The sequence below is a fragment of the Morus notabilis genome, unplaced genomic scaffold (assembly GCF_000414095.1).
Source record: "Morus notabilis unplaced genomic scaffold, ASM41409v2 Scaffold177, whole genome shotgun sequence".
Classification (NCBI taxonomy): Eukaryota; Viridiplantae; Streptophyta; class Magnoliopsida; order Rosales; family Moraceae; genus Morus; species Morus notabilis.
The window spans coordinates 43,213-69,758 of NW_010357654.1; the positions used below are offsets into that span (position 1 = coordinate 43,213).

Below are 26,546 nucleotides of genomic sequence, written 5' to 3' on the forward strand. Positions count from 1 at the left end.
TATTTATATCTTTAATATCTCTCTTAACTTAAAAAAAGAAGGATTATTCAGTACATCGGATGTACCACGTCATCGTGCCTACGTGATACACCATAATAAAACTTTGACATTTTTGAATCATTTTTCAATTTTAATTTTCCTTACTTATCTTTCTCTTTTTTAATTTACTCTTCATTAATTGTTTAGCCATAATAACTAAAAACACTACACCTAAAATCTACCACATTAATTAATTGCAAACACTTTTATTTTTGGCTGAAAATATTATTTTTTAATGCTAAAGAGTGCTACTTTCTACACTCTACACTTTAAAAAACTAACCTATTTTATTCGACAAGAATTAACAAAAATTAAAAAGATACATGTTAAAAGGTTAACCAACGTGAGCAAATTGAAACTTGAAAGAAAATGTATCAATATATATATATATATATTTATATTTTTGTATATCGGTATTCCAATGAAATGAATACGTACATATGCACATATGTATAGAAAATCTAATTAACATCTTCATTTATTAATAATATCATGGAAAAACTAATCATACCCTTTCGAAAGATATATATATATATATATATATATATATTATAAGCATAAAATATCTCATTTTCTTTTTAATGTATACATTATATTACTTTTTTAATGTATACATTATATATAAAACTTCCGTTGGAATGCAGGATATAAAGCTTTAAGCTGTGTTGGATTTCTTTTCTTGCTCTACATCTCACGATCAGTACGTATTTCACATAACAATTTTTTTAATTGCTTTATCTAATAAGTCATTAATATTTGTAGCAATATTTTGTCCTCCATGTTCCGGATTTAAATATTAATTAATAGATAAGATTTAGATGTGGCATTTATGAGATTGTAATTAAACAATTAAAGAAGAATACATTATGAGAGAAAAGATGAGTAAATAAATTTAACATTAAAAAATATTCAAATGTCATGATTTTATTAAATGGATGTACTACGTAAATGTGATGACGTAATACATTCAGTATACTGAATACTTTCACTATTATATATGATCATATATTCCCGGTCTTTCATTACGTAACACACCACATCGTGAAGATTAATTTCGAGCCAATACTTGGATTCTCTAAATAGTTGTTAGCCCGTAGCTTTCTAACAATGGTAATTAAGATGAGCCACAATGAAGACTAATTTGTAGTGCCGTATGAAAAAGAAAAAAAAAAACCACTTTATTCAGCTCATTTATGCCTTATCACAACTTTGCTCCGTAAGTTAATTATTTACGAGAAAGATAGACCGTTTATTTTACCGATTTAAATTTTATTATAATAAAAAAATTTTAAAAATAATTATATTTAATTTTTTTATTACAATAAAACACTCGTAATAAACTCACATCTTAATCTAAATTAAAAACTCAAATAAACTTAAAATCTCGTTTATTTTACCGATTTAAATTTTATTATAATAAAAAAATTTTAAAAATAATCATATTTAACTTTTTTATTACAATAAAACACTCGTAATAAACTCACATCTTAATCTAAATTAAAAACTCAAATAAACTTAAAACCCACTTGGCCATCACTTATTATTCACATGTAGGGAGCTAATTCAATTCTAGTAAATATTACATGTATATACAATATCATAAAAAAAGAGAAGAAAAATTCACTTAAAATGTTGTTTCCAAGGAAAGCATAATATTACATGCATGCATATACAATATCATTAAAAAAAAAAGGAAGAAAAATTCACTGAAAATGTTGTTTCCAAGGAAGGCATTGAACTTTAGAACAGGAGTTGTTCCAAGCACTCGTGAACTCTCCTCCGTCGCCACACTTGCAAACAAGTCCCAGCGTCGCAAAAACATTCGCGTATCCTACAAAATCAATCATTAAATTCATCAAAAAATCGTTTCCTTTTTTAAAAAATACAAGTAGAAAGAGGAAAAAGATGGATTTTTGTTTTGTTTTGTTTTGGGTGGTTCTTACTTTGTTGGGCAGAGGAAAGAGTCCTGGCTTGCACAGCGGCTGATTTCTGGGACGCCAAAACAAGCACAAGAAGGACGAAAACGAGAATGGAATTAGGCTTTGAGAAACCCATTTTCTCTCTTCTTTGTTAATGAAAAAGGAGAGATTTTGTGGACAAAAAGGCTTTAGTTCTGAAGATATACTGCTTCTAACAAAACACGGGTCAACGGTTAAGGTCTCCAACTCAACTGGGGTTTCTGATATATAAATGGGCTGTTTTTGGTTGGATCATAATAAAGTTTATTGGAGGAGCTATATAATATGATTGCCTAGCTTGTTTTTCTAGAAGAAAGGGTGGCTTTTTATTATTTTTCACATTTCACATTTGGGTTTTTGCTTCTTGATTTGGACATATACGAGATTCAAGTTGGGAATAATTCTAGAAACCAAAAATAAATAAATAAATAGTAATAATAAAAAATACACGTTTTCCACTTGTTTACGTCTCTTCTCTCTTGTGGGGTTTGCAATTGCAAGGAAGCTTCCAGGTGGGTTTCAGTGGGCTAAGTGGACGGGACCCTACTCTGTTTACAAAACAAACAAATCGTACGTTCGTGGAAAATTTGGCTTCTTGTTCTTGTTCTTTTTTTTTTTTGTCTTTTTCAGTAAAGTTTTTTACTGTAAGATTACTTTTTAATTATTAAATCTAATTAAAATTATATTAAATTAACAAATATGAAATATATAATTTTGTATACAAATTTAACAATTAAAAAATTGAATATTTTTAATAATTTATTTTTTCCTTACCTATCAATTTATTATTATTATTATTATTATTATTTATTTATTTATTTATTTTAACTAGGACGTGGAGGAAAGTTGATGCCTCTTGTCTGAATTTTTAAAATTTTAATATAAATGTCGGATGATCTTGATAGCTTAAGTTTTTTTAGAGATAAATGGGGAGTTCAAATTCTTAATTTATTACTATTAATTTGCTAAGTAATTGTTGAGGATTTAAACTCTACACTTATAGAATTAGGTGTGGTTTTCTCTGGTAGCAGAACTAAGATTTTGTTTCAGGGTATATATACTTAAAATATAAAAAATATTTAAAATAATAATATCAACTCTCCTAATACCATTAATTATTAATTAACTTGTTTGAAGCATATGTTATACACATGCATATTGATCAGTTTATTCAATTTTTAATATGTGAATTAAAATTTTGAAGAGATGTTTGAGAAAAATTATTTTTAATTGGTCATTTGACTTTTTTTTTTATGAGGCTCACTTTTAATATAACAAAGATTATATATATTAAAAAAACTTTAGAAGTCACAAATTTAAAAAAAAAAATGTTTTAATAAGAGTAAATTGGAGAAAAAAAATAATTAGTCAATTAGGTAAATTTAAAAGTATAAGATTTAACAACAAAAAAACCAAAAGAACATTCCAAAAAAAACCAAAAAAGTAAAAAAGAAAATATTGAGTTTGGAATTTGTGGAGATATATTTGGAATTTTTATTAATGAAGGGGACATATATGAAAAGAAAATATTTGAAAATCATATGGTAAAAATTAAAAACTAAAATTCCAACCCCGCTGAAACTGAGTTTAAATTTCAGTAATTACATTCTTTATAACAATTATTAAGTGCTGATATGTTCCAACTTGGTTCAAATTCCAGTGATCATGCGTGAGTGGTGTGTTAGAATGTTTCTCAGCTTCTAATAACTTGACGAATAAGTGATGATCATATATAACCAACTACACTAACCAATGGTGGAGGGATTTTGAAATTTTTTTTATTATACGTATATTTTTTTAATATATTTTAGTTGTGTCCTTAATTAAGAAAATTATAATTGATATTTTACTCGATGAAAAACAATTATAGTTATACCCACTTAATAATGTAAAAATTATAATTGGGAAATTAATGTAAAAAAAAAAAGGATAAGAAAAGAAAAACGTTGGGGTTTATGCCACGAATATTAAAGCTTAAAATTTGTATTACAAGAATAGACAACTCAATGTAAAACATAACATAAATCGAAACCATACATAAGTTGTGGCATAATTCTGAAAATATACATTTTAACTCGGCCATTGCTACCTACCACTCACTCTACTAAAATACAGTAACCATCAAATCGTACAATTTTTTTTGTCTAAATTATAATTTATTAAAATACTTGAGAGTTTTATTAAAATACTTGAGAGTTAGATGAAGAAAAACAACGAAACAAGCACATCCACCACCAAGTATCTTTTCCCATCAACACAAAGTTCATTCTTTGTGTATCTTAGACCATCGCTAATATAAATATTAATTAATATCAATTGTATATTTAACATTACAAAGTATGATAATAACATATTTGATATTTTTTATTTATACTCCAATATATAGTGTCATTCTAAATGTTAAATCTTCTTTTTATCATAATCATTAAGTTTTAAAAGTTATAAAAGAAAATTTTTAATTTTAAAATTATTTGATAATGCAAATGTTACAATGATTAAATAAAAAAAATAAACATATCAACCCAATAACAATCAAATATCAAGTTTATTAAAAGTATAACAAATATCAACTTTGGTACAATTAATGGCATTATATTAGAGAGTATTTTTTATACACAAATGATAAATTTACTATTGGCACATATAACATTACATTTAAAATGAGAATGATTCTGAATCCATGAACCAAACGTTAATTTTCTTTTGTTTGTTTATTGTCCTAACTAAAGGTCTTTAAAAAATTAAAAAAAGAGAGAGAGAGAGAGAGAACAGAAGAACAACTAATAAAGTGTGAAAAGTAATTATCTACCAAACTAAATCAAACTACACGAAAGGGATGAACTTTTTCTGTTTATTGATTTGATTAGCGATTTCAGAAATTTCAAATTCATATTTTGTAATTGTTTTTCTGATATATGTATATGTTATCATCTTTTTACTAACCTCTTAAAGTAAAATATCAACAAGGTAGAAATCTACAACAATGTATAAGTTAATTTATACTATTCATTTGAATTTTCTACATGTAAAAAATTATTCGACACATAAGGACAAATTGAGCATAACAATTATATGGTAGAGTTGTTAATTAACGCATCGTGGTCCATATTAATTAAGCACAATTATATTATTGTGTCGTGTTTGACACGATCCACTACTCTTAAAATATTGAAGGCTTTTATTTTCCTTTTAAATATTGATACAACAATTTTTATAATATTAAAGCAAACATTGGGCGATATCTTGATAGCTGAAATATTTTAGGGGATAAATAATCACATACTGGATATGTTCAATAGATATTGGCCTGCATGATTTATACATTGTGTCATTGTCCAACTCATGCGTCAGTGGTGTTTTAGAATGTTAACCCAACTTCTAATAAATTTTTTCAGAGAAATTGTAAATCAACCGCAATGCGAAGTAAGTAACAAAATATTTAATTAACAAAAATAATTAGTGATATTTTATATTTTTCATAAAATATTTTTAAATACGTAAATTTTCATATTTTTTATAATACGTAAATTTTTAATAAATTTTAATTGTATCCCTACCTAATTAAGAAAATTATATCTGATATTTTACTCTGAATAACATATAGTTGTGCCTTCTTAATAATGTAAAAGAAATAAATACACAGTGATATTTTAAAAACTTCCGGCTTGAAATATGTTTTTTTTATTTTAATAATATTTCGTTTTGCCCATTATATCGGTGTTGAAATAACATCATTCGCATGTACTTTTTTTATGTGGTTAATTATAAATCTGTATAATTGATTTTAAGGGTGATTAATAAAGAGTAAGAATGTCATTACAAATTGTTTTTCAAACGTCTTTGTAAATATCATAACTTGCGGACATTTTTTCTTTTTATTATTCGACCACAAGAAGAATAGAATATTTAGAAAAACGGTACATATCATTTGAAATTTAGCAACAACAAGCGTCAAAGTATCATCCTATATTCATCTCCCAATAGAAACCCATTATCGTCAACCCATAAAACAACACCTTTTGATCAGAAAAACAAAGTAATAATCTGTGGTATTTGGTTGTCTCATGCCCTTCTTCTAAACTTTGACAAATTTTCTTTAACCCAGAGGTCCACCCCAGCATCTTCCTCTGTCAAGGAAACTCAGCCAAACACAGTAAAAAGCATAAACTTCAAGTGTGTCGAGGCAGTTTGAATTTGGATTTTTAAGAGCCCGTTTAGTTCGTTGATTCGAGTTTTTAATTCGAGTTGATATGTAACTTTATGTGAGTTTTTTTTTTTTAGTAAAAAGAAGTGATTGTTTCTGAGAACTTTTAACTGTAATAAAATTCGAATCGGTAAAATGAACGGGATGTACCTTTGTGAGGGGGTGAAAAAACTAGAAATACCTCTTTGAAACTTAACACGAGCCGCACCTAATGTATTCCGTTATAATTCTAATAGTAATTTTTTGAATGTATCTAATTATATTATTTGAGTAAATTTGAGAGGTAAATTTTTAAAATTACATGTTTAGAGGGTAAGTTGTAAAACTGGGACAAGTATAGGGACAATTGTACTAAAAACTCCTATATTTATGTCTGCATTATATTATTTTTCTCTGTATCTCTTTTCTTTTATTATTATTATTTTGTGTGCAAAAATTCTTTGTATCTCTTTTCTAGAGGTTTTGAAAGGTATGTTATTAACGACTAAGTTTATTTGCAGCATTTTTTCGATATAATATAATGTTTCGACGACTAATTTTATAACCAGAAAAAAAGTCTTTTTAATGCCAGCAATTAAACAACAACCGTCAACCGGGGATGACTATTAGATTTAGTCATTAAAACCTATATTACACTGATTTTGAAGAGAAAAAAAAAATATTTTGTACTGAAAATTACATAATTAAGCTAATAAAAAACCATTTATCAAAAAAGAAAGCTTATAAAAAAACCGATAATAATAGTAATAAAACGTGAGCGGCAGGATTCGAACCTGCGCGGGCAGAGCCCACATGATTTCTAGTCATGCCCGATAACCACTCCGGCACGCCCACGTGTTTGTTTATATTTTGTATATATTTTAATAACTAGTGTAAATTAATGAAAATCCTCGTAACAAATTAAAATGGAGATGCGGGGTATCGATCCCCGTGCCTCTCGCATGCTAAGCGAGCGCTCTACCATCTGAGCTACATCCCCCGTTTGTTGTTTAATTGCAGGAATTAATATTTCACTGTTGGCTCTTGCATCACATATTCTAGAAATTTTATGATAATCTCCATGAAGCCACGCAAGTACCATTTCCAATGAAGTAATTCTCGTATTCCATATTTTTAAAATTTTGGTCAAAAAAATATAAATGTTACCCTTAATATAACAAATAAAAGTTTCATAAAAAATATTAGAAATAACAATTTTAACTACTGATATGTGTACAAAAATACTTTGTTAAGTTTTTCTATTTATCATTTGTATACCATGCATTTTAAGAGTATCAAAAAAAAAAAAAAACCCTTATATATACACATTTGTATCTTGAAATTACTTGATCCTATGGACTAAATTGGCTATTTAGAATGCACGCAGGCAGCTTCACTGAGGATTAAATTGACGTCGTTCTGCACCCATCAACAAGGGGGGAATACAGTGTGTATATACATAGATATAGATACAAACAAGCCAAAATAAGGTATGTTAAACAAGAACTCTGTTCTCCAGAAAAGCAAGAAATAAAAAATCATAATAATAACCAAAAAAAAAAAAATTATGGTTAGTTAGAAGTGTAACATCACAGTGTAACCCCATGAGCAAGTCCAAAAAAGAAGGGAACTCGTGCTGCTACTTAATATGGTTGTATGTTTCATATTTCCTCTGAAAAGAACACTGCAGAGTGCTGACCGGTAAGTCATCTTTAAATGAAATCTGAGCCGCTACCAAAATGTTCTAGGTCCGGATGAGTTCCACTCCCTGGCCTCCTCGGACCCCTGCAGAAAAATTGGAAGAGAGCAGAAAAAGAAACGAAAAATAATCATGTTTCCTTGTCGACATCAATGAAGAAGATCGCTTGCGAAATAATTCTTTTGATTCCGTGTCAAATCCAACATGCCATGTTTCACTAAGCATGCTATTTAGCTAAAACTATTGAACCCAAGCAAAGTCTCAATTAATCTTAACCTGTCTATTTTAAGCATTTCTATTAATGGAACCATTGGAGCCTTAGAACTCCGTTGAAAAATGACAAGTTCAAAGAATTTGGTTGGCAGTTGTTCCTTTTATAGCTACTAGTTGAGGCCGCGTGCGATGCACGTGGGGTAATTCCGTAGGTTCTATCCTTGTATTAAGTTTTAATTATTAAGTTTTTTTAATAATAGAGATCTTAGTTAATTGTTCGTTAAGAATAACTTTTAAAATAATAAGAATTGCACTATGGGAAAAAAGTAAGGACGGACTCTTTTGAAAAAACAAAAAAACAAAAATGGGGGACTAAAATGATAATAAGATTAAATAAGGGTGGGAGGAAAAACAAAAATTAGAGATCAAAAGAGCAAATAAGAAAACGAGGGGACTCAAAAGCAAATAGAAAAGAAAAGAGGGCCCAAAAGAAAGGAAGCGAGAAAAAAAAAAAAAAACCTAGGATGAAAAGTTTCGTCCCTCTTGGGACAAAACCACGGGAGAGCATCCCTTTGACGCTTTTATATATAGTAAGAAAATATGTAGTGGACTTCATCGAAGAAAACTTTTTCTTATACGTACCTTGCAAATCGACCAGGCTCAAAGCCAGGAACACCAGGCGGGCCATAGGGATCAAAACGAGCACCTGGAGGTACACCCCTGTTTCAATGGATTGTTTAGAGCCCCTGTTAGTAAATATGTAAGACGAAGAGACAGAGAGCTAAAACAAGAACAACTCACGGTTGTGCCCCAGGGAAGCCAGGCTCTCCAACTCCACCGTACCAACGAGGGTCGTTAGGTCCTGCTTGCAAACAATGAACAAACTGTAAATCTAGAACAGTCACAGCATGTTCGCTTTCAAGCATACATAAGAACACTGTTCCTACTCACCTAGAAGCATGCTCCCACTGCCAAAATCACCCCTAAAAAGATATAAAACAAATAGACATGTTTACAAGTGGAATCCCAACAAAGACATTAAACTTAATAACCAGCAATCATTATGCCTTGTGATGAGAAATACCTGGGTCCATACATTCCAGCACCAGGCCCAGGAAAAAGATCACTACCACCAACAGGATTAACAGGAGGATATAAAACTCTACAAGCAAGCAGAATTTTAGTAATTCATAAAACAAACATCTGATAATTGATAATTCACATAACTAATTGTACAATGCATGGCTGGACAGAAGAGGATACAAAATGTGCAATTTCACATAAACGAGCTACTACTTTTTAAATTTTTTAAATTTATTTTTGCTTTTGTAAGAATGGGCTACTATGTTTCTCAGACCAACATCAACTTCTACCTCCATGTAAAGCATTTCACTCATCTTCAATCTTCATAACTGGACTAAAGCAGGGCAGAGTCACCCATAAAAAGTTGTTTTAGCGAGAAGCTATATAAATTAGTTTTAGCTATGTACGTTTGATAAGAGATAAGTGAGTATTACACCTCCTGATTAAAGGAGGAGGTCAGCGGAAAAAGTTATTTGCTCACGAGAGACAGAGGGAAGGCTCATACCCTGAAGGATGTATTGGAACACCTGAAGATTCAGGAACTCTAGCACCATGCTCGGTTACATATGTTCTTGTTCCTTCACTAGTTTCGGAACTGCAAATTGCACCAAGTAAGAAGGGAATCTATCACAAGCAAATTGATGAGTGTATGCTTAAAATGCAGCATTCCATTGCATCACTTCAAATTTTCAGATCAAACCTAACTAGTCATTAACATTTTAATCTATAGCCACCCTTCACTGAAATGCAATAGAACCGACAGTTGATTCTTAGACCTTTTTTCCATTAAGATACTATACTCGTGGAGTATATAAAAATTTTGTGTAAATCTAATAAAATCCCTTTAGCTAATTTAGCTCTTAACAGAGGATCGTTCGACTCCGGATTTTCTGCTATAGAAAAGATGAATTATTCTAGATCTACGCTTTGAAAGAAACAAATATGATAATTTTCCCTCATTGACTCGAACATGAAGCAAGCAAACCAAATGTATCCATATTCTTCTTTTTGATCAATCAAAACTCCTTCCAAATCATACACGGTTCTTCCGAAGCACTTGGCTTTCTAAATGTAGATGAAAATATCTATACGAATGGATCACCAATACATATTTTCGCTTCTTCTCAACATTCAATCAGATAGCTCCCACAACCAATGGTATTTGTCCAAATTATGAACATCCAACCACATATCACCGAGAATTATCGGTGTTCAAACTTCAAACCTCATTATCTACATTTACAACCACACACCAAATATATAGCTTCGGTAAAATCATTGCTCATTGTTAAAAGGCCAAAATGGTCAATAGATAAAATATTTCACATCACACCCTGCAGGCAACATGGTATACCGTATAGGTCATGTAAAGAGGAAAAGAACGCACTAACAAGTATATTAGGAAAAACTACCTCAAACATGGGATGAGAATGTTCTTAACTAAATAACTAACTGCAGATTATACTAAAATGGGAAATTCCCTTGCCGTAATGACGACCCCAATCGAACTAAATACAACTACTTCAAACACCAAAACGGCATAATTAGAAAGGAATACATAATAACAACTCATGCGATCAAAAGTACCAAATCTTCCACGACGCTAAAGCTCGTACTAATTACTGGGGTTAGTTAATTCCTAGTTTTAATTCACAAAATTGCAATAAACAAGAAACGTGCAACTGAAGTAGCAAGCGATAAAATTTCTCTTTGAAAACAAACATATACCTTCTAAGATTTGTAGTGGAGCTATGTTTCGAAGAACCGTCTAATTTAGACAAAATCTCCGACTCTAGACGCTTCACCAGTTTATCCAAATTCTTGAACTGTGTGGAGTAATTACCGTCACCATCCTCTTCAACACAATCGCCAACGCTGCAATTACAAAACCCCCCAAATCCATTGTTCCAATTAAAACCAAATAAAACACGAATTCAAATGTCCCAAAACGAGGAAAACCCAGAGAATTAAGAAGGAAAAAAAAAAAACCCCATACTTAATTTCGTAATGGAGGGGCTCAGAGCCCCCATCGGCTAAAGCATCAACGAGAAGCTTATCGTTCATTACCAGACACTTGACCAGCACTTTCTTGAAATTTTTCTCAGGGTTTGCGTAGACGAATGCGTACTCGCCATCTACCTCATTCCAGCCATCGATTCCGACCTCATCTGCAAGCCCAACACAAAGCAGAAATTAATTCAGAAATTCGAGAAGTAAAGTTGTCGATAATTCTAAGGAAGAAGGTGATTACCTGTGGACGATGAGGACAGTGCGGAGTCGGAAAAGGCTTGGCGTCCGGCGGCGGTGAGGACGTAACCGGAAGCTAGGAAAGAGGCGTGAACGACGAAAGCGACCTTGTCATATTTGTTGCGGAAGGATGGTCTCGCGGCTCTGATCACCGCCATAACCGATTTCTCGGTGGCCATTTTCTGGTTGTACGGATTTGAAACAAAAAAAAGAAAAGGAAAAAAGGTTTCTAGGAAAACTAGGAAGAAAAGAGAAGACAAGACGGGAGAAGAGTCGGGGACTGAGGAGAGCGCTTCGGGAGTACGCGATTCTAGTCCGTATTTTTGTCGACTTTGAGTTTTGAGGTCTTCGCATTTGGCTTAGGTCCTCAGTTTTGAAGTTTTTATCTTTGAGTACCCAAACAATAAATTGTTACATTTTTATCCTTCTATTTTTTTTTTTAAGGAATATCCTTCTATTATTAAGTCCAGTGTTATCCATTTTTTTTTCTCTCCCTCAAAAATTTTTTTTTTTCATTTAAAGCGATATAATCATATAATATTTTCATTATTTCGAAAGTAAAAAATTACATTAACTTATTGAATCTATATCTTAAAATGCAAGGTCAGTTTAAGTAGGTTTAAAAAATATAAAAATCAATTAAAAACTATAAGAGAAGCCGTGAACAAGTCATTCGATTAAGAAAAAGATTAAAAAAAAATTGATTATTTGAATAATTTTATTTACTTTAAAGTATGGTTATGTCTAAAAATTAGGCTATCATAACTCCAACTTCCAAGAGTCATTTCGACTCTCCAAAACTCTTTGTTGCTTAGCATTTATTTATGAAGCCTTAGTTAATTGAGTAATAATTAAGAAAAAATTAATTGATTCTTAAAGTGATAACAAATTTAAAATCACGTGGGGTCTTAGCTAATTCTGAGACTTTAGGCAAAATCTTATGGTTGAGTTAGCACTATTTAAACATTTTTTACTTCAAAGTGGAAAATACAAGAAGATTCTCAGAATAAATTGCAACGCTAAGAAATTTGAAATAGCAACGTTCATTAATTCGAGAATTAAAAATACAACGCTAAGAAATTTGAGAAGTTTGTAATTGTCTATTGAGAAAAGAGGATTACAGGAATTATGGTGCATTTAATATAAGGACCAAATGGCGTAACTTTTCTTCGTACAAAGGAGAGGGAAAAAAAAAAGAAAAAAAAAAAAAAAGCGGAGCAACTTGTTCTATTAGTTTGCTGCGAGGACTTGCATGGTGAGCTGTGGTCGGTGTAAATTGTAGCCTCTTTCAGTTTTTTTAAAATTTGGCCGTACTGTTTCTGTATTGGTATTTGGCATGTGTTGTTTGTGCGTTAGAACTGCCTGCAAAACATTGCAAAGGGAAAGGAAGCCTTCAGTCTTTAGCATTGTTTCTTTCTCTGTCGTCTGTTTAAACTTTAAAACAACAAAGGACAACTAGTTCATACTCACGAAAGACTCTGCAAATCACGTGTTCCACAATCCACGCTTTCCCAGAAGTAACCCCAATCCCTTGGACCTGGGATAAGGTTGGTAATCAGGCCCTGTGTGAGGCCCACATCCCGAATTTAGTTCCAAAATACCAAGCATAGCCCGCACTTTTTGAGATGGACTCAGCGTTAGGAGAAAAAAATAGACTTCCTGTGACGGCCATTCATCCCTTGACCCACAAGGATAAGAAAGAGTAAGGCCTCATTCATTTCGCCGATTCGAGTTTAGAATTTGAGTTTTGCTACAGTAAAAAGCTCTCAGAAACAGTCACATCTAACTTTTTTGCTACAGTAAAAAGCTCTCACACAAAATCACATCTCAACTCGAATTATAAATTCGAATCAGCGAAGTAAACGGGCCCTAAAGTTATATAATCTCACATTATTTAGAGATGAAGATATGTCTTAGTTAATAAGGAATGACACCATCTCTCAATGATATGAGGTCTTTTAGGGTGAGGCTAAAAAATAAAACCGTATGGGTTCAGGCCCAAAGCAGATAATATCATATTAGGTGAGGTGCGAGTCGTTATATATGGTATTAGAGCCTCTACTCAGCCGAAAATATGACTAACGAGGACGTTGGGCCCTCATAAAGAGGGGTGTTCTGGTTTATAAGAAATGACACCATTTCTTAATGGTATGAGGTCTTTTGGGGTAAAGTCTGAAAATAAAACCGTATAAACTCAAGCTTAAAGTGAATAATATCATACCATGTAAGAGTACGGGTGGTTACACTTCCTGATGGGCTCGCGAAAAAGGAAGGCCCAGCCTTTGTGGTACCCAGTTTTACCAAAGCTTCCTCTGGAAGAAAAACTCAATGAAGCCCCTGCACTAAACCCTTTGCCACTTTCGGTGGCATCCCTTTTGAAATTGGTTGTGTTGATGTCTGCTCCATCCCTCGACATCAAGAACCAAGAGCTTGTCTAAGGGCAGCAGGAGGATCGACCAATAGTAATTTCGAAGGATGGTTCAGAACCGGGTCAAGAAATGCCTGCTTATGCAATGACAACCTTCAAGATTCCAAAGGAAATCTGTGAGGATTTAGAAAGAGCCGTCAGAAAATTTTGGTGGACTGGGTTTGTGGATAAATCCCGGTTCATGGCTTTAATTAGTTGGGATAAAATCTGCATGCCCAAGAATAATGGAGGCGTCGGACTTCGAAGGTTTGAGGATATAAACATGGCTCTTTTAAGCAAGCTTGGGTGGATTCCTGCTTCTAGTAAACATGCCTTTTTGGCGGATTGCTTGAAAGCCAGATTCTGTGGAAAGAAAGATTTTTGGAGTGTGGAAGCTTCTGCTGACGCTTCTATTGTTTGGAGAGGCATTTTGGCGACTAGGGAGGTGCTAAAGAAAGGATGTTGCATGGTGATTGGATCAGAGGAGGAGACAATATTTGGACATGCCCTTGGGTCCCTTGGTTATGCTTGAAGGCTCTTAAAGCAGCCTTCAATCCGAATGGTGACAGCCGCCTCTCGTCTTCGTCCGTTCAGGAGTTGTTGGCCTCAAATGTGTGGGAATGGGATCAAGAGAAGCTAAGAATGGCCTTTGATGATTATACTGTTGACAGAATTATACAGCTCAAGATCCTCCATCCTCTTCTAGGTTCGATAAGAAGTTCCTTCTCAGTTTAGAGTGTTTTCTGGCTTAATCAAAAGCTACACATCAAATGAGACCACCCTTTGAGGAAACTCATCTACGAGTCTAGATACATGAGAGGGCTAAGCTTTTCCTATAGAGCATAGCAAACAATGCGCTTCCTTCAAAGGACAGATATGACAGGCTAGGGATTGCTGCAGGTTTAATCTGCCCCCAGTCTGTGGCAATAGGAAATCCTTACTGCACTTATTTACTAAATGTGAGATGGCAAGGGCTTTGTGGTTCTCTAGTAAGTGGGCTATTCGAATCGACTCTATCACTTTTTCCTCCACGAGAGCCTTAGTTAACTGGATGCTGGACCCGGTTCAGTTTCTTGGAATTCCACATAGGGGATCAGTGGGAATTTCAACTCTTTTATTAATAATATTATAATTATATAATAAAATAATAATATTAGAATTATTAGTATAATTATGGTATTATTTGTTAAAATATTACAACTATATTATATTATATCATATTATATATATTATTTATTGTAATATTATTATATATTATATTATAAGAGATAACACTTATATAATATATTTTAATTATATTATAATATTAAAGGGTAATTATGGAAAAAAAATAAAAAAGAACTTAGAATGGTCATTCCTCCCATATGGGTGAATGATCATTTCTTTTTTCTAAATCTAACCAAACATCAAACTACAATTATATTTCATTTCTTTCCACCCAATCAAACACACCCTCAGTACACACCCTCAGTACTCAGTTTATATATCCGTGTACAGCAAAAAAAATTTTTGCATAAAAAATTATCAAGTACTCGAACACTGTTGCATTTTGTTGTTGGTTGTTGTCAATTGCGTCTAATTTGTGATAAATAGGCTACAAAACTTTTTATTAAAAACTTCTCCACGGTTACTTATTTAGTTACTTATTTCCAGAAAAGTAAAATGATATAGTAAGTAATAACTAAAGAAAAAATACTGGACAAAGTTTAATAAAAATAATTTCCGTTGCCGGGACTTGAACCCGGGTCTTTCGGGTGAGAGCCGAATATCCTAACCATCTAGACTACAACGGATTTGATGCAATTAATAGGAGCTTATAACTCATAATATTTGTTTTCATTACGTTCTATAATTAATGCGCCATTTAATAAAAATAGACGTATATAAGATTACGTTCTACAATTAATGCGACATTAAATAAAAATAGATGTATCTAAGATTACTCTAGATACGGAATTCAATGCAAAATTCGAATGTATCATAATTGCACCAAATTTGCATATGTATAACCTTAAGCTTAACCTGACCTTCACTTAAATTGGCTTTCTCAAGGATGAAAATATCAACATTTTTACTGATATTTCTATAAAAATTTTTGTATTTTAAAAGTATTGATATAAAAATAAAGGTGTAATATCTTTTTCGCAGAATATCTTGAAATTTCAACATATATTTTCATAAATATCAATACTTTTACGTAGATTTTCATTCCGAATAAAACGTAGTGTTAAATAACTGAATATCGTGAAAATTTTGTGAAAATTTTGAAAAATATCGGTAAATTTTCACATAAATTTCTGCAACTTTATATATATATATATATATATTATTTTACTTTTAAAAAAATCTAAAAAAATGTGGCATGTCCAAAAGTATATAAGAAACTATTCAAACTCCATGTCTTGATATCAATATTTTTTAAACTAAAAATGTGTTCAAACTTCAAAATACCGTCCAGCCTCTTAGAAGCTCCTTTTAGTATTGCTAATTTATCATCATGTATGAAACCGTATATGTATGGTATATGTATTATGTTGACTTTCAGCTATTTTACTAAATTTGTAAATGTGTGCTTAGTATTTATGGTATTATGATTACATTTTACCTTGCATATGTATCAAATAATTACTATTTTAATTGAGTGTTTCATCTTTTTAATGTAATAGATATTATCTATTGTAAAGTTTTTAAAATCTCATTTAAATACATAGAGTGTTTTGGTATGAATTTTTCTTTTTTAAGTTAATTTTCACCAATATCGATATTTTTATTGATATTTTTGTAAAATTTAAAGACCGATAAATATTGATATTTTCATGGTGGCACTCTTGGTCATTGCATCATCTTGTTAGTCTCTCTCTTCTATCCTCATCTCACTTTCAGTTAACACACATATAATTTGGTGGGGATGATTGTTCTCATAAGGATTTGTAATTAGATTAAATTATTTTTGTGAAAATCCTTAACACAAATCCATTCAAAAAAGTTTAGACAAATCAAACCAAAAACGAAGGGGGACATCGTTCTGTCCGCCAACTGGTAACCATGAGAATGAAACTAGTGGCGGAACTTTGGGCCGGCGGGCAGGCCCGCTGCCCAAATTTTTCGGGCTTGGCGGGCAGGCCCATATGCCGGTCTGTCCAAAGTGGTATTTTCGGGCTCGGCTCGGGCAGCTTGAATTTGGACACCTCATCGGAGCCCGCCGCCGTGTAGGCACCGTCAACTGCCGTCCGCCGGAGTTTTTTTTGAATTTTTCTGGCCAAGCCCGATTTGCCCGAATGCCCGACTGCATGAATTTCCTGAAAAACGGTCAAAATTCCGACCGTTGGTGCCCAACCTGAAAATAAGTTTGAAAACCCAAATTTTGCCCGAATGCCCGACATGCCCGAGCTGCACAAAAACCCGTCCAACGACTAGTTTTTTTTACCGTTAACGTCTGAACCCAACCTGCCGATTCCTAAAGTAGCCGTTGCACCCCGAATTTTTTGAAAAAAAAAAATCAATTTTTTAACCCAAAAATTTCCCTATAAATACCCCTCATCCCCCACACATTTTTCTCACTCAAACTCTCTCAATCCCTCTCAATTTCTCTCAATCTCTCTCAATTTCTCTCAATCTCTCTAAATCTCTCTAAATCTCTATCACAATTTTTTCAAAAACTATCACATTATCCTAAAGCTCTCTCTCTCAAATTGCTCTTATTTTTTTATAATGGATCCTTTTGGTTATAGTGGTATTCACGTTGATGCCCAACACAACGTGAAAGAAGGGCAATTTCCCACTAATGAATTTGTTACGCATGAATCTACTAATCCGAGCCTTGCTCGACGTACTGGAGGTCGCGGTCGCAATGGTGGTGGGCGTGGAGAAGCGGCGACGGCGAGTGCTAGTGCGACTGCGTCTGCAAGTGTTGCAACCTCTAGGAGGAAATGCAAGCGCACCTTAACAGTTTGGGATCACTTCGACATAATTGAAGAGATCGACAATGAAGGTAACATTAAAGATATAGCTCAGTGTAAATATTGTTTATCTAAATTACAAGGTGACACTATTCACGGCACCACGAATTTAATATACATCATTAATATACAATCCGAGCCTTGCTCGACGTACTGGAGGTCGCGGTCGCAATGGTGGTGGGCGTGGAGAAGCGGCGACGGCGAGTGCTAGTGCGACTGCGTCTGCAAGTGTTGCAACCTCTAGGAGGAAATGCAAGCGCACCTTAACAGTTTGGGATCACTTCGACATAATTGAAGAGATCGACAATGAAGGTAACATTAAAGATATAGCTCAGTGTAAATATTGTTTATCTAAATTACAAGGTGACACTATTCACGGCACCACGAATTTAATATACATCATTAATATACATGATTAATTTATTCAATTGTGTTAATAATGTCTATTGAATGTTGATTTTGATTTTTATATAATTTTAACACAAACTAACTTAATAATTATGAAAATTAAAAAATATTAAAAAAAATTCAGGCTATTCGGGCGGACTCAGGCGGCCCGACCGGGTTCGGACAACCAAATATAAGCCCACGGCCCGTTCAAGGGCATTTTTGGGCTTGGGCGGGTGGCCCAAATTTTTGGGTGGGTCGGGCTCGTGCTCGGCAAAAACTCGGTATTTTCAGGGGGTTGCGGGCGGCCCGTCTAAAGTTTCAGCACTAAATGAAACTATCACAAGCAACTAAACTTTAAGTAATTGGAGATAATAGAAGGTCGTGTTTGAAATTGATCTCGTTTTATGTTTTACATTTTTCGAGAAAAAAAATGAAAACATTTCTAAAACGGTGTTTAGCGTAATAAAGATAAAAAACGAGAATGAAAATAATTTTTTAGTTTAGTGTAAAATGAAATAGAAATGAAAAATGACTTTTAGTCGTTTTTTATTATTTGTTTTTGTTTTCTTCTCACTCGAGCAGAGAGAGAGAGAGAAACATTAATGATTTTTTTATACTGAAAATAATCTCTTAATAAAACTACCAAACACGTTTTTAAAAATAATTTATGTATGAGATTGAAAATATTTTTATTTTTATTTTCATATAAAAAAAATATTTTAGAACGATTTCCAAACCCGTCCGAAGTTATAACAATTTGGGTATTGGAAATTTGATTCTGCACTGTCAGATGCTCACTTCGTTCATAGACCGCCACGGCGTTAGTTAAAAGATATTTGACAAGAAATCGGCCACAAGTGAATAGAAAAGAATAGTCCATATCTTAAAAGGAAAAAGTTTAAATATTAGAAGTTATTGACAAACAAAACTTTGTAATATCAATTCTTTTAATGCTTTTTTCGATACCAAATTCTAGTCATATTTAATTTCTCTTAAAATAAATCTATTAAAAGATTAATATTAGTCTTTATTTAAGAAAAAAGTGAATAATAGAATTAACTTTAATATTTTTGAGACTTATATTCGGGATAAGTTACGTAAGGATTAAACAGTTGCATAAAATACTTCCATAAAATCAGCAACGGTAAGTCCTAACTAACCTATATCAGATATTAGAGCCTGAGAATCCTCAGGAAATCAGTTTTAGTTTATTTTGTGTATTCAAAATTCATATTTATCAGAAGCTCATGCAATTTCTTTTTATGTTTACCCTTTACGTTTATGTCTATAGTTCTTGCCTACTTTGAGCTTCCCCTTTTTTTTTTTTTTTTTTTAATCTTATCTTAGGCGAGAATTCTAATTTATGAGGCAAAACAACAACATGGTCATAAAGACAGTTGTCCATAATAATGCTTAGAAGCATGGTACAAAGATTGATTTTGAATATAATGCAAAAAAAAAAAAAAAAAAAAAAAAAAAAAAATTCGGGTTCTGGTTTTTTTTATATATTATTATATGATTTTGCATATAAATGTAACAATCTTTGAATTGGAAAACGCGTTACACTTGTTATAGCTCTCAATTGTTCTCAAGAAGATAATCAAGGCAACTAGTTATCATTTTCAAACATCAACAAGTGCAGATCTCGTGATGTTGGATCAGCAAGAATAGGGAATGATAGCCCAACTTGTAATTAATAAAAAAAAAATTGCTAAATTTATTTTTTTACGTGAAAATGGCATTCATCCACAGAGCAAAAAATGCATGCTTTTACAGAAAAGTCAAATTAAGATAAACAATCCACCCAGACAAAAACATTCAGAATTAAAAGAACAAAACTAGCTAAACAGTGAGTTACAAATTCACGAGAAACGTCAAAAAAAAAAAAAAAAAAAAAAAAAAACCCCCCAAGGAGGCAAAAAAAAAAAAAAAAAGCCTCCCATGAGGCGCAACATGAATAGTTTCTAAAATATCATCAATTACAAAAGCTTCAAGAGAATCCCTAGCTTTCCAAGCTGCAAGGCATTTTGTATTCAAAATTATCCCTAATAGCAGCAGCCATCAATATTCACCTTAACTTTGCTTACCGAAGGACAATATCATTCGTTTTGGGCATTATAACCTTGGCTTCTTTACTCTACACTTGGTATTTTGATCGTTTTAGGAACACTCTCGCCATAGCTTCTTCCATTACATCTTGAACCCGAACCGCCCCTCTTCTCCATTTTTTATTTTGTAGTCTGATTCAACAGAGTACAATCTCCCATTATCCTAATGCCAAACATAACAAACCATCCATTTTATTCATTCCAATAGGATATGCTCCCAATGACCTCTCTGTGAGGACGGAGCTATGCTAAATTAAGGGTAGACGACCATCCCACCTGAAATAGTATTTTTTTTTCCTTTCAATTTTAAATCTGAAATCCGTACATTCTGGTGGAGACGACCATCTCACCTGAAATAGTACATTCTGGTGGAGATAAAGCCGTTCCAGATTTATGTCTGATCTCAACAAACCCGCAACGGTTCAAAAATGGATAAAAAAGAAGACAAAGCAGTCGGTATAGTTAAGGTTCCAACAGCCGGGCCGAGAAAACAAGGTTTATTATACAATAGAAACAAATGAAAAGTTTGATCCGCGCCAAATGCTACTAATACATGTTCACACTGGTTCCGGTCATTATGCCAAGGTGGAGCTTGGTTTAAAGGCATGGGAGCAATCGGCAACCTACACTCTATTTCATCCCAACACAACGCAGTGTCTAGATGGATATTGGTCCAACCTAGAGGCAGTAGCGATGAACTAGAAAGAATAGGATTATTAAAGCTAACACAATGAGAAATCAGTAGTTCAAAAGAAACGGTGGACTGGTAAATTCGTGATAACGTGTTGAAAATGTACTCTATTTCCAAAAATTAACCTTCAAAAAGGGCGCAGAATATAAATTTCCATAATATGCATAGCTGCTATCTATCTATTTATGGCCCCCAGGACCTGAAACAATTCAACACCATAGATTTTGGAAGGCAAGATAAGTAATCATGTTAAAATATCAAGAACAAGTGACCAACTGCAACCTTAGACTCAAGAACCGAAACTAATATCCTACTCAAACAATTCCATCAGCTTACTGCTATCGTTAGAAGTTGAAAAAGTACATCAAGAGAAAAGGTAATTGTAGAAATAAGGAAAGTAGGATATTTGGCCTTGTTTCCCATTTAAACCGGGGAAAATTAGATCCTATAGCTCAGAAGTGTGTTTTTGTAGGCTATGCTCCACACCAAAAGGGGTATAAATGCTATGATATGAGAACAAGAAAAATATTTGTTACTTTAGATGTAACCTTCTTTGAAGATCAACCATTTTTTGATAATCATCGTCATGGGGAGAGCATAAGTGAAGATTATTCTGATTTTCTTGATTTCCTTGGCACATCTGATAATGTTCAAAGTCCAAATTTCTTAATAAATGTGGAACCTAGTGATTTGATTAATGAGAACTTGGATGCTGGAACTATAGAGCCATCTCATAATATTAGTAGACATGGAAATAATGAATAAGCAGGTACAAAAAAGCTACTTGTCTACTAGAGAAAGGCACCGGAAGCAAGGAAATAAGACTGACACCTCCCAACATTATCAAGAGTCTACACCTCAGATCATTCAGAATTCTATTGATGTTCAAGGTAATCCTCATAAAGCCCCCACTCACATAAATCTTCCTCATCAAGAGTCCAGTCAGTCCATACCTACTCCTATAAATCCTCTACATTAAGAGTCTGCACTTGTGTTTGAACTTGACCTTACAATTGCTCAACGTAAAGGTGTCAGAAGTTGCGTCAAGTATCCAATGTCCAATTTTGTTACCTATAAAAATATGTCCCCAGTTTTTTCTGTGTTTGTCTCACAATTATCTAGTGTGGAGATTCTAAAAAATGTATAAGATGCTCTAGAGGTTCCTAAATGGAAGGAAGCTATTCTTGAAGAAATGAGGGCTCATGAAAAAAATGGAACGTGGCAGGCAATGGAGCTGCCGAAGGAAAGGAAGACAGTTAGCTGCAAATGGGTGTTCACAACCAAGTTTAAATCTGATGGATCCTTAGAAAGATACAAGGCTCGCCTGGTGGCTAAAGGGTTCGCTCAAACGTATGATATTGACTACCTTGAGACCTTTGCACCCGTGGCAAAGATGAATACTGTCATAGTGCTTTTAACAATTGCAGCTAATCTAGACTGGCGACGTCAACAACTAGATGTGAAGAATGCATTCCTCAATGGCGACTTAGAAGAAGTCTATATGGATCCACCTCTAGGTTTTGAGAAGAAGTTTGGCTCAAAGGTATGCAAACTAATAAAATCCCTGTACGGCTTAAAACAGTCACTGAGAGCCTGGTTTGAGAGGTTCACTCGGTTTGTAAAAAAACAAGGATATGCTCAGGGACAGGTAGACCACATCAAGTTCACAAAGTACTCAACTGGTGGGAAGATAGTTGTTCTTATAGTTTATGTTGATGACATTATTCTTTCTGGGGATGACGTGACAGATTTAGAGCGGTTGAAGCAGTGCCTAGCCTCTGAGTTTGAAATCAAAGATATGGGTTCACTAAAGTATTTTCTTGGTATGGAGATAGCTCGGTCAAAAGGGGAATTGTGGTGTCTCAAAGGAAATATGTGGTGGATTTACTTAAAGAAACTGGAATGAATGGATGTCGTTCTGCCGAAAGACCCATTGATCTGAATCATAAGTTTGGGAGCAAGGAAGGAAAACCGGTAGATACAACTCAATATCAAAAGCTAGTGAGAAAACTAATTTACTTGTCACATACACAGCTAGACATAGCATTTGCCGTGAGCCTAGTAAGTCAGTTTATGCATTCTCCTCATGATGAACATCTTGAAGTAGTCCACCGTATCCTTAGATACTTGAAGAATTCTCCGGGAAAAGGCTTATTTTTTGGAAAGAACGAGCAGCGAGGTGTTGAGGCCTACACAGATACAGATTGGGCAAGGTCAATTTCAGATAGGAGGTCTACATCAGGCTACTGTACATTTGTGTGGGGAAACCTAATAAAGCAAAACGCAGAATGTTGTGGCTCATAGTAGTGCTGAAGCAGAGTATAGATCAATGGCACATGGAATTTGTGAAATGTTATGGCTTAAACGGATCTTGGAGGAACTAAGAAGACCAGTGACTATGCTTATAAAGTTGTACTGTGATAACAAGACAACTATTAGCATTGCCCATAACCCAGTCCAACATGATAGAACTAAACATGTTGAAATTGACAGACATTTTATAAAAGAAAAGATCGAGGCTGGAGCTATTTGTATGCCCTTCATTCCAACATCGCAACAAGTAACATATATTCTCACAAAAGGATTATTCAAACCAAGCTTTGAGTTTCTTATTAGTAAGTTGGGCATGATAAATATCTAAGCACTAACTTGAGGGAGTGTAGAAATAAGAAAAGTAGGATGTTAGGCCTTGTTTCCCATTTAAACTGGCCGATTAGGAGTTGTGAGATAGATTAGGAAAGTAGTTTATTTTTTTAAATAAAAGAGATTCCTTAAAATAAGGATCTCCTTTAATTGAGGGATTTCTATACCTAATTAGGTGGTATGTTTTCCCTATAAAAGTCGTGTAAATGTTGTACAGTTCAATAGAGCAATATACAATTTTTTCTACCCTAGAAACCTACAGTAATTATATTTATGAGTAGCACAACAAACTTCAAAGTGTTGTGACCTCCAAATAAAACTGCAGAGTAAAATTCATCTACTTATGCAATAAAAATATCTTTAGGCAAATTTAAATCTCATGACACTAAGGGGCTGTTCGGCAACCCCTTTTTTGAGTTAAAAACTCAAAAAAAGTAACTCGAGTTACAACTTTATTCAAGTTCATATTCTTTTAAGTTTGAACTCGAGTTTGGGACTAAAACTCGAGTTCAAGTTTCCCCTTCAACTCGAGTTCAGAAACTCAAACTCAAATTAATGCACAATATTTTTTCTATTCTTAAAAATGTTATGACTTTTTCGTTTTAATTCTGATTGAGATGATTTTTTTTCTATGCGTTGACAACAAAAAGATAAATAAAACCCCACCCATATACCCTATTAAAATTTTCCATCAGCATTGAGTTTTTATTAAAATACTATCTAAATTCAAATTCAAGTTTTGACTCACTCAAACACAAACTCAAAAAGATTCTTATCTCAAATCATAACTCAAATGTACACAACCAAACACAAACTCGAGTTACAACTTCAACTCAAATTATAACTCAAACTAAACTCAAAATCTATACTCAAGTCACCTAACTCAAAAACGACAAAAGAACAAGCCCTAAGTTTTTTTACATTTTTTAGTTAGGGTGATTTGAGTGATGATTTTGAGTTGAGTTTGAGTTATAACTTAAATTGAAGTTGTAACTTGAGTTTGTGTTTCGATGTGCATATTATGATTTGAACTGAGAATCTTTTTGAGTTTGTGTTTGGATTGGTCAAAACTTAAATGTGTATTTAGATAGTATTTTAATAAAAACTCAATAGTGATGAAAAATTTTAATATGGTATATGGATAAAATTTTATTCGTCTTTTCGTTGTGAATGCATAGAAAAAAATCATTTCAATCAAAATTAAAACCAAAAAGTTATGATATTTTTAAGAATAGAAAAAATATTGTTCATTAATTTGAGTTCGAGTTTATGAACTCGAGTTGAAGGGAAAACTTGAACTCGAGTTTAGCCCTAAACTTGAGTTCAAACTCAAATTTTACAAAAGAACATAAATTTGAATAAAATTATAACTCGAGTTCAAACTTTTTCTGAGTTTCGTTACAAAAGAACAACCCATAAATCCTTACAAAGTGTACACAGAAGTAACAGTTTGGGGAAGAAGAGAAAACTCATCGAGCACTAGTGCACAATCTCTTATTAGCATTCTTTGAACTTGGACCATTTTCCATAGAGAGTGCAGAAGTTGGATGCACAAATTGAATTGGTAATTTAGTTGCTTGGGAGGCTGGCTCATGTTGATTGTTTGCTCCAAAAGAATGTTCTGGCTCTTGTGCCTTGAATTCATGCTTTGGCGGCCTATTTCTAGAGTCTGGAATAGCACTTGTTGCAGCAATTAGAAATTCAGTTGCTTGAGTGGCTCGCACAAGTAGATCGTTTACTCCAAAAGAAAGTTATGGCCCAACTATCTGGAATTCACATGTTGGCACCCCATTTCCAGAGTCGGGAACGGCACCAACCGCAGCATTATCAACAACTGTTGGGAGACTACTAGTAGCTTTTAGAGCATTGTTAGTAGCCAAACTGGCTTCAGCTCCAACATCTTTACCAGGCACGCCCTCAGAACATTGCGTCGTGTTTGCCATTGAAGGAACGGTGCTAAGGTTACTAACCTTATGCAACGCAGTATAGAGCTTGACTTTAGATTTAATGATATCATAAGAACTCTCTCCATTCTAGAATCACCTGCAATATCCTCAATTAGTCAAACACAATATGGCCACGCACGAAGACACCATTTTCTCTTAAGAATCAAGTGTTCTCAAAACAAAATTGTAATTACAAATGTAGTCAAGGTACCCAAAAGTGACAAAATAACAGTACGAGCCGCCAATTGTTTAGCCTCTTTCTTATTTTTACCGGCACCACTAGTGTAGGAAACACAATTGAAAACTAGAGAAGAATTGAACACCGGAAGCAATCCTTCGGGTTTAATGGTGTTGTAAGTAGGCATTTCCATATTCATCGTAGTAGCAAATTCATTCAAGATAGACTTGTAAAAGACTGTGTCCTAAAAAATAATCAAGAACGGTTTAGTTAAACCACTACATCAATAATGACCAATAGTTGCTAAAATAAATAAGTATGGAACAGTTTAAGTGTAATTTTCAGAAATATGAAAAGGAAACAAAATCTTACTTAGCATTAACCACAATAACCACTAGAAAGTTGCACCTCATTTATGCATTTTTTTTTCCTTTTTTTTTTCCCATTCACCTAGCAAGCAATAGTAAAATGCAAGACTTGGGACTAGGTGCAAAAATAAAATATTAAAGGAGTTTTGTTAAATTTTCAGTGACGTATGGAGCATAGTTTGCGACCTTCACTTTGATAGTTTTTTCTTTGATTAAAGGAAACTTGAAAAGTTGTCAAACATTTTACCATAAACATTTCAGGAGCGAGGAAGAAAAAGTAGTTAGATAAAGAGAAAATGCTACATGAGATTTACATTGAGAGGAGAAAAAAAAAATAACCTTGTGAATAAGAGGCAATACATCTGAAAATCCCCGTGGAAATCCATCATAGGCTTTTTCTGGGGTATACACTTGCTAATTAATTAAATACAATT

General features: G+C 33.2%; 2 protein-coding genes and 3 non-coding genes across 5 annotated transcripts; all 5 read right to left on the reverse strand.

Annotated features, from left to right (window-relative positions):
* Positions 1–6,953: 6,953 nt before the first annotated feature.
* Positions 6,954–7,035, reverse strand: TRNAS-AGA. Its single transcript has one exon. It is a non-coding gene; the product is annotated as a tRNA-Ser (tRNA).
* Positions 7,036–7,107: 72 nt separating this feature from the next.
* On the reverse strand, positions 7,108–7,180 carry TRNAA-AGC. Its single transcript has one exon. It is a non-coding gene; the product is annotated as a tRNA-Ala (tRNA).
* A 310-nt stretch (positions 7,181–7,490) lies between these two features.
* Positions 7,491–11,750, reverse strand: LOC21399966 (probable proteasome inhibitor). The gene is made up of 9 exons (XM_010090248.2): positions 11,427–11,750; positions 11,172–11,343; positions 10,904–11,050; positions 9,681–9,770; positions 9,177–9,254; positions 9,044–9,075; positions 8,894–8,954; positions 8,735–8,812; positions 7,491–7,965 (listed from the first exon to the last, which is right to left on the reverse strand). Exons 1-9 carry the CDS (start codon positions 11,599–11,601, stop codon positions 7,893–7,895), a joined length of 906 nt encoding a protein of 301 aa, XP_010088550.1. The 5' UTR covers positions 11,602–11,750; the 3' UTR covers positions 7,491–7,892.
* A 3,799-nt stretch (positions 11,751–15,549) lies between these two features.
* On the reverse strand, positions 15,550–15,622 carry TRNAE-CUC. Its single transcript has one exon. It is a non-coding gene; the product is annotated as a tRNA-Glu (tRNA).
* Positions 15,623–25,089: 9,467 nt separating this feature from the next.
* On the reverse strand, positions 25,090–25,943 carry LOC21399968. The gene is made up of 3 exons (XM_010090250.2): positions 25,761–25,943; positions 25,398–25,653; positions 25,090–25,289 (listed from the first exon to the last, which is right to left on the reverse strand). Exons 1-3 carry the CDS (start codon positions 25,941–25,943, stop codon positions 25,090–25,092), a joined length of 639 nt encoding a protein of 212 aa, XP_010088552.2.
* Positions 25,944–26,546: the final 603 nt, after the last annotated feature.